General features: G+C 35.5%; 1 protein-coding gene across 1 annotated transcript in view; it reads right to left on the minus strand.

The window, feature by feature from the left end:
• The window catches only part of LOC142339328 (syndetin-like), a 299,712-nt gene that overhangs the window by 25,015 nt on the left and 265,181 nt on the right, over nucleotides 1–9,516 (minus strand). Inside the window, exons 3-4 of the mRNA XM_075389300.1 lie at nucleotides 2,528–2,693; nucleotides 119–396 (exon numbers count right to left, since the gene is read on the minus strand). Of these exons, the coding sequence (XP_075245415.1) occupies nucleotides 119–396; nucleotides 2,528–2,624 (375 nt within the window). The 5' untranslated portion in view covers nucleotides 2,625–2,693. The remainder of the gene's footprint in view (nucleotides 1–118; nucleotides 397–2,527; nucleotides 2,694–9,516) is intronic.

Below are 9,516 nucleotides of genomic sequence, written 5' to 3' on the forward strand. Positions count from 1 at the left end.
CAATTGAAAAGCTGAATTATTTCGAAATAACTCCTCTGCTACTAAACTCAGTTCGTTTTTCCTCGAAATTTAGCCGAAACCATAAACTAACAACAATATGAGCAAGCAGCTGACCAACCTGGAACATAGCCATATTCTGATCATGCCAATTGCACATTTGGAAGTAGCTGTGAAGGATCTGCCAGACAGTCTTGCATAAATCACTCAGACATGCGGTGAACAGTTGTGGACTGACGTGGGAACAGAGTTCCTGATACTGCATCCTTTGGAACTGGGACTCCGAAAGGGGCGTGTCTGGGTTGAGCACAGCATACCCCAATACCAGGCTGAATGATTTATTGTGCAACAGACTGGAGTAGTGCATTTTCAACTGATCCAGACAGCTCTGCGTCTTCCCTGTCAACAGTGGTAAAAGGGGAGCTACAAAGTCGTGAAAAACTTGTAAGATCGCGAAATCGTAGAATACCACAATGCAATGAATTTGTTATTAGTCTCAGCAATACGCGCCAATAAAAAACAGTTTTATTTCGCAAACCTAAAACATACCCGGCAGATTTCCGGAAAATAGCCGCCGTTGATTCAAATAAGCATGATTGGGATTGAAAGAATAGAAGATATTGAAAAAAAAAGGATTTTTGTACAAAAACATTTTTTAAGACCAATTTATTTTGATGGCATTTCGTAGTTGAATATAACGTACTTCTGTTTCTTAGAGAGAGGCTGCAGGGGCTACTATCAATACCAATAAGCATTAGAGATGGTAACTAAGACTTATAGGAACGACGTTCAAATAGCGGGCATCTAAAATTGGGCTTTATGGGTTTATCCCGTTTCTACTTCTGACTTCAATTTTTTATACTGACTCTGTTCATTTTGAATTGCTTTGCTGAGCAACTGATGTTCAAAATCACTTTTAGCAGAATGAGAGAAGAGAGAAATTAGCCTAGAGAAGTCAAAAAGATATCACGCAAAATGTTGAAAAAGCGGCAAAATGAGGTAAAGCGAAACATTTTTTTATTCGACGAAGTAGAAAAAAAAATAACCGGAAGAATTCCGGAAACGACTCGAAGTGAAAATCCATTTAAACGCCATCCAAATACTCATCAAACAAAACGTGCCTTTACTAAATTATGATTATCTTGAAACAAAGTCATGAAACAAAAAAGTAAAAACAATAAAATCAAATCTGTTAAAATAAGATAAAAATCTGCTCAAATTTTGTTATAAATTGAGATCCCGAAAAAACTATCTCTGCCAAAAATAATTTCATCAACAACTAGTACTTAAAAAAACCACTTATGTGAACTTTGAAAAAAATACTTTAGGCTAAATTATGAAAAAAAAAGCTCTTAAAAACAACTTTCACTGAAAAACTGGAAAAAATTAATTTTTTTAAATATTTTAAACAACATATAAATCCAAAGAAAAATTCCCTTCAGCCAATAGGGTATACAGATGCTCGCAAAACAATAGGCAAGTCATAATAGGCAAAGAAATTTAGCTAAAAACAAAAAAAAAACGAAAAACTGCAAAAAAAAATTAAGAAAAATAGTTCCAATTTTCGCCATTTTTTTGTCATATTTCTCAACAAAAAATGATTCTTACCCACAAAACTGCAACCAATTGTTATGATAAATATTTTCAAGTAGAAGTGGTTTCTTCAATACCCATTTGAGCCAGTAAAACAAAATCGTCAAAAAAACGCAAAAATTAGCCCAAAAATCAGCAAAATACATTAAAAACCTCCGAATTATCATAAAATTCATATGAATTTTAAGAAACCTTCAAACCACTACTGAAACTAGCCTAAAATTAAAACAAAATAATAACCAAACCTCTGAACCAAAATAAATGAAAAAAACTGCTTTAAAATGCCCCGCGTGAACAAAAAAAATTCGCTCGCTTAGAATATTTTTTTACACATCAATTTCTCGCTCTCTCAAAAACAGCGGTATGAACAAAAACCACTCTCTTTTCGCTCCGCTCTTCACTTTTGTTCAGCATCAAAATCACTCCAAATTTTTTCTCGCGTTTCATTTCCCACTTCAAAAATCACTCCAATAAAATTGATTAAAAAAAGGACTTCTCCAATACTCCTCTTCGAGTCGTAAAAATAGGAGCGCTATAATAGCCGGCTGAGATGAGAGCGGCTATTAATTAGCTAATATAGAGAGATCTTTTCACGGCTCTAGTGTCGCTTAGTGGGGCTAGCACTTAATTTGACCCTCTCCCCCGTTACTATGTCATAATGAGATATTTTCATGTCAAAGATGAGTTTGTTCTGTCCGTTTGAACTATATTTTAAAAATTTCAACACAGTTAGCCATTACTAAGTCTTGAAAAATCTGCAAGGACTCGTTTTGTCAAATATTTCTAGCAATTGATAATTGAATGTGAAGGGATTATCAGGGACTTTAATCTATTACTGACGGCTACCTTGCACGTCTTTTGAGGATATTGCAAGATAAAATTCATCTGCAAGAATCTTTAAAGATAATCATCCTAGTTAGACTACAGGACTGCTGACCTATCATTTTGAAAGCCATCTGTATTTTGTGGTAGACAGAGGGTTCAAATGACACGCAGATGGAGGCAAGGGCACGGTCCAACTGCTCTTCTATCATCACTAAAGTGTCCGTCAACTTAGTAGACAGCTGGGAGATGCATGTGTATTGTCTGTACGAGGCCGCCACCTGTTAGCAACAACATTTCCGATAACTTTGAAGTATTTCTCACAGACTCATTGATTGGCATTGAAGGACCCTAATTGAGAAAGAACAGAAAAAATGGACAAACACTGATTGCAGTACAAAAACATTTTTTAAGTGCAAACTTTTCTTTTTTCATCTCGTATTTAGACATACTCCAACTTCGTGACGAGAGGATACAGGTATAAGTATAAATACCAAACATAGCCGGCAGATTGCCGGAACAGCTGCGAAAGAATAGACTTGCGTGCTGTATGATAGAGATAGAAACAGATACAGATATAAGTTGAAAAAGTTATCGACGCCGCTCAAAAAGCTATGTAAAAAAATTAAATGATAAATTAATAAAGCTCGTTAAAATAGATTGCGCAGAAGCCATTTCATTACGGACCCTTAATACTTTTATGAGTTCCTTTGACCTTAAACTAATTCAAAATAAACTTAAATTTTAAAGTGCAAAAGTCATTTTATTGAGTGAGGTAAGTCACTTATGATCAAAATCTAATCACAAAAAACTTGTGCTAGAGAGAGTGCGAAATGACGTCACGCGCGCAAAAGCAGTTAGTGAGAGGAAGAAGTCATTCAGAAAATTTGACTTTTCAGCTTTGAGGTGTGAACAAATGTAAAACGAAAAAAGAGCGTCAGAGGACGAAACAAAAAACATAGCAGGACAAGTCCTGACGTACAATTCAAAGAATTTTCAATGACTAAACAGAAAACAAGACCTAAAAGGGACTATGAATGGATTGGAAAAACCACTTAGAAAAAAATCCGATTTCTTCGTGTTTCGGCGTGACCGAAAATGTGTGAACAGATCTTTAAAAAAGACAGCGAGCGCCCCAATACAATTCAAATTCTTTGAATTGTAAAAAACCAAGAGCACCGCAATATAGCTCCACTCAGCTTACAGCTTCGCAGCTATAAAAAGCATTAGAGATGGTAACAAAGACTTATAGAAACAAGTTCAAAAAATTGGTCTTTATGAGTTTATTCAGGTTCCATTTTGATTTCGTTTTTCGGCATTGACTCTTTTCATTTTCGATTGCTCTGTTGAGCAACTGCTGTTTAAGAGCACCTTGAGCAGAATGAGACAAGACAAGGAACTAGCATAATTTTTACGCAAAAGGTTGAACAAGCTGTGAACTGAAGTAGAGCAAATGAAATTTTTGGTTGGCGAAGTACAAAACATAGCAGAAAAAATCATGAAGTACAATCGATAAATCACTGAAAAACTGAAACTACTATACATAACCAGCAGACCAACAGAACAATTCCAGCCAAGCAGCCCCACAAAATTAGAGAAAAACAAAAATAGTAGACTGCTATAATTCTCTAAGCTAAAATCCTGAATACTAGAACTTATCAATTTTAATATAATAATCAACCAGCACACAAACCTTGAAAAGGGTATATTGGCAAGTAAAGATTGAAAACTCGAAAGAAAGACAGATTTTCTCAAAAAAAGCGATTCATTTCAAATTTTAAAGTTACCAAAATTCTTAAAATAAATTACTATCTTCAAAACCAGTTTTTAAACAACATATTCTTTCCAGTAACCTATCTTTGGAACCTCAAAAGACTCTCTGGCCCTTAAAGATCGATAAAATCAAAAATTATTTTGAAATTCTGAAAAGTATGGAAAAATTCCATTATAATTTTCAAAAATTGCTAAAGTTCGTGAATGCCACCTTAGACCATCCTCACTGACATAAGTAACCTCCTACATACATATACAGAGCATTTAAATATACAAAGTAACTGCCCTGTCGAGCTTGCAAGTGTTACTTCATGGTAGCAACACCTAAGGAAACACATAAGAAATGAACAAGAAAAATGTCAGTGAGAAGCATAAAATCAGAAGAAATGGACAAGAAAACTTAAACGAAGGACTAGAAAAATATCGCAACAAATTTGGCTCAAATTTACTCCAATTTTCTTTACAGCAGACTTCAAAATTAACATCAATCAATTAACAGAGAGCTAAAACGACAAATTTGGCTCAAATTTACTCCAATTTTCTTTACAGCAGACTTCAAAATTAACATCAATCAATTAACAGAGCTAAAACAACAAATTTCGACACCAAAACTCCACAAATGTTACAAAAAAGAAGCAAAAAAACTGCTTAAAAATTTTAAAACAAGGCGAAATGGTAAACATAGTTGAAAACTGAACGTAGAAGTCAATATTCGCTTTAGATGGATAAAAATGCATCGAAATTCATTCTAAAATTTAAGATAATCGAAATACATAATTGACAAAAAAGCTCATAGCGTAAATTAAAAAACTGCTTTGAAAAGGCGGCACATGCAATTTTATATCTACTTTTCTCACTCTCTCAAAAAGCGAAAAGAACAGAAAAATACTGAGTTCTCCCTGCTCTTCCGATTTCTTCATTAATTTGACCAAAACATTTTTCACGAATTTCATTTCCAGTTTCGAATACACTCCAATAAAATCTCCGATCAAAAAACTTGATCCATCAATATTCTTCTTCGAGTCGTTTAAACAAAACACAACCAAAAGAACTCTTAAATACTTACACCAATAGCAAAAAAGTACGCAACTTAAAAAGTCAATTAGGGAGGTATTCAGCACCAAAAACCATCTGGACTAAAAAAAATTGTTTCATCAAGAATTAGGAGCGCATAAAAACAAAGTCATTCATTTAATCAAACATTGATCACTAAAACCCTTATGCAACAAACATGTCTGACTTTCCAGAAAAATTGAAAAGCTGCAAGAAATTGAACAAAAAATTTCAAATTTCTGATCTTCAAATTTCATTTTCGTGAAGTTTCAACAAAAAAGTTTAATTGAATCAAAATTTGAACGCATTGACACCTCATACTTATTTCAATTGATAGTGATCCATTCAACCGACAAGGAAGGCAATGAAAGAGAAAAACACGCAAAAAATGCTTAACGAGTGTTAAAAATCGCGAAACGTCTAAAAAAACCTCCAAATTATCATAAGTTCCTATTAAAGGCCACAAAAATTGCCGAGACTATCAAAACAAGCCTAACTTAAAATTGTCAATAGAACCTATTCACACCTCTTTACAGAAAAAAATTGTCAAAACCAAATAAAAAACTTCTTGAGAAAGCAGCATGTGAACAAAAGATTTCTCTCGATATAACACAAAACTTTCTACGCTGCAATTTCTTGCTCTCCCGAAAACAGCGGTATGCACTAAAGATCACTGGTTTCGCTCCACTCTCTAATTCTGCACAACACTCAAACCACCAAAATTTTTCACGCATTCCATTTCTGGCTTCGAAATTAACTCAAATAAAATTGATTAAAAATACATGTTTACAAAAACGACTCGATCAGTTCTATCTCAAATAACCAGCCTTTCAAACATTAGTTTCTGGTGGCACTAAGCAGCAAAACAGAATAAATAACAATCTTAATTCAAATAAAAAAATAGCTAAAATGTAATTCATCCCAAAAAATTACGCGAATTCATTTACGATTTCAATTTTTACAAGTACAAATGGAAACGGTTACTGATAAACAGTCGAGACAGTATTAATACTCAGACAATTTTGGGCAAGTCGAGTTAAGCAAAAATTTTTCTCGCCGACATTTCTCACTCTGTTTTAAAAGAAGGCATGAAAAAAATCGTTCTCTCTAATTTTTCACCCTTAAAATCGGTTCACTGAAACAACTTTTTCAAACTTTATTCACTCCCTGAACTGCCGGTAGGTTTTCTTGCTAGCAAACGGATAAAAAAAACGAACATAACCGACTAACGTCGGGCGAACTGCTCTCAAACGACCGGCGAGCGGTTGGCTTTGTAATTAGCTAGCCACGGTTTAGTGAGGCTAGCTTTAGCTTGATTCGACTCTGCAAATTTTTAGCCTTGTTAGTAAATAAATCAAATAAACTGATATCTTAAAAAATTGAAAAATTTCAAAATTTAAATTAAAAGCTTTCACATTTAGCAGTGAAAAATTTCAATAACTATTTTTTGCATCTGGAGTTATGTCAAGTAAACCATCTGCAAGAGTTGAAAAGCTTCGTTGGCCAGGAATGATCGTTAAACTCAGAAAAGGACAAATACTCAAAATTTTGAAAACAAACGCAAATTTTAACAAAATCTTGCTAAAATTCAAGATATTAAAATCTTCAAAACCATTTCATTGTCTCAAGACACTATCCAGTATCCCTATTTCAAGCTTCAAATAGTTTCACTGGCTCAAAGCTCCATAAACTTGGAACATGACAATAATTTTCCTATAATTTGAAAGAAAAAAATTTTATCAAAAAAGCTGAAGTCATCAAAATATATTGATAACCATTCCATTAACTCCAGAAACTATGCGGCAGCTTATCATCAAACCTTGGAGGAGGTCCCTAGGACCCTGGTGCCGGAAAAAATGCAAAATTCAAGAAGATTTAAAAAAAACTCGAAAAAATGCAAATATTTTTGAAAAATAGCTGATATTAAATTCTTAAAAAGAATTCCATTAGATCAAGAGGCTATGCATTATCCTATAAACAAACCTTAGAGGAGGTTTTGGGCTCTTGAGGATGGAAAACCTAAAATGAAAAATTTCAAAATGGAAAACAATTGGAAGTTGCATAAAAAACTGCTAAAATTAGTGATAATAAAAGTTGATAACTAATCCATGGCCAAAAAAACCTTCTGTTAACTTATTATCAAACCTGAAAGGAGCTTTTCTGACCCTTGAGGCTCAAAAAACCTGAATAATGACTATAAAAATCAAAAAAATGAAAAAAATTGTCATAAAAATGCTAAACTTCGTGATGTTAAAATCTTGTAGGACATTCCATTACCTCTAGAAATTATACCGTAACATATTGTGAAACCCTAGAGGAGTTTACTTGGCACTTAGAGTACCCTAGAGCTGAAAAAATCAAAAATGACAAAAAAATTTTCAAAAAAAGCAAGTTTTATAAAAAAAAAAATTGCTGAAATTTGTGACATTAAATAGTTGAAAACCATTACATGGCCAATTAAATTTTGTGAGTAACTTATTATCAAACACCTTAGGAAGTTTTCTGGCCCCTGGGCCAGGAAAAACCTGAATAATGACAATAAATGTAGAAAAAATGAAAAAATGCAAATTTTGTAAAAAAAATTCTAAAATTCGTTGTCTTGAAATCTTGAAAAACATTCCATTACATTTAGAAACTATACAAAAACCAATTGTCAACCCTGGAGGAGGTTCCCCGGCTCTTGAGCCTGGAGAAATCTAAAAGTCGAGAAAATTATTCAAAAACTTGAGAAAAATGCAAGTTTCATCAAAAAAATTGCTTAAATTTGAATTAAAAAATTGAAAGCTATTCCATGACAAATAAAATTTTTTCAGTAACTTACTAACAAACCATTAAGTACATTTTCTGACCCTGCGTCTGGAAAAACGTGAACAATCAAAAATAAATGTAAAAAAAAATTGAGAAAATTTGCACGTTTTGTCAAAAAAAGGCTACAATTCGTGATGCTAAAATGTTGAAACCATTCCACTACCACTGGAAACTGTGCAGTCAGCTATTATAAAACCGTAGAGGAGGTTCCTTGACACCTAGGGCTGGAAGAGCTCAAAAAATGACAAAAATTTTCAAAAATCTTGAAAAAAATTGGAAACTACTATAAAATTGCGTTTTTTAGCGATCGATTGTTCGTCAGTAGCCACGGGGGGGGAGGGGGGGGGGGGGGTCACCGGGGGATTGAGGGGGAGGGGGGTTGTGGGCAACAGTGGGGTGGGGGGGGAACAGCGCGGTGGTGGGGCGGGGTGGTGGCAATAGTGGGGGGGTCACCAGTGGGGGTGTCTTCAACCTCCAAGAACCGCCCTTCACACCATAAGTTTAAGTCTCTAAAATAGTTTGAGCTAAAACAGAGCTGAAAGGCTCTAAGAGCACTTAAAGGCCGCTGGGCGCTACCTAGTCATCCCGTTTTTGCGGACGAAAAGTCGAAAGCGTCAGACGAAAAATTGGTCGAGCGAAAAATCGCATAAAAAAACATAGCCGGTAGAATACCGGAAACGACTCTAATCGTCGTGCTTTATAATCTCTAAGCTAACCTTACCGAAATCAGAACATCAAAATAGACCAAAAAAAATACAAAAAGAGCCCAACAAATGCGGACAATTTTTCAGGTGCGGGGGGAGGGGGGCTAGGTGGGGTGGGTGGGTAGATAGTTTGCGGAGGTGGCTAGTGCTGGGGTAGTGGGAGGTGGGGGTAGGTGGGTGTTAGTTAGGAGAAGGGAGGGGTAATTTTTGGGGTAGGGGTAGGTGGGGGAATAAGTTGGGGCGGGGGGGTAGGTAGGCGGTGGGGGGATAGGTAGGTGGGTGGGTGCGCAGATAGGTTGGGGAGGTGGGTAGTGATGAGGTAGTTGGGGGGGGGGGGGTAGGTGGATGTAGCTAGGCGAAGGGAGGGGTAGGGATAGGTGGGGGGTAAGTTGGGGGTGGGGGTAGGTAGGTGCTGGGGGCGGGGTAGATAGGTGGTGGTGGCGGGGGGGGGGGGGTTGTGCGGTTTAGTTTAGTTAATTAGGGATGACTTATATAGGAACAAAAAATCTCAAAATGACCCTTTCACCTTGAACATTACCAGCAGTTCTTAATTACTATACATTACAATCATAGCTACTGTTAAAGTACAATGTTCGAAAACAGAAGTCAACAATCAAAAACGGAGGTAAATGCTCGAACAGAAAGAAGTCAAAATTCAACTCATGAACAAACTTGCTTTCTGCTTTAAAAAAACAAAGCCGGTAGAACACCGGAAACGACTCGTATCGTCCTGCATTATAATCTCTAACCTAACCTTACCAAAATC

Source organism: Convolutriloba macropyga, chromosome 5, assembly GCF_964194025.1.
Source record: "Convolutriloba macropyga chromosome 5, txConMacr16.3, whole genome shotgun sequence".
Classification (NCBI taxonomy): Eukaryota; Metazoa; Xenacoelomorpha; order Acoela; family Convolutidae; genus Convolutriloba; species Convolutriloba macropyga.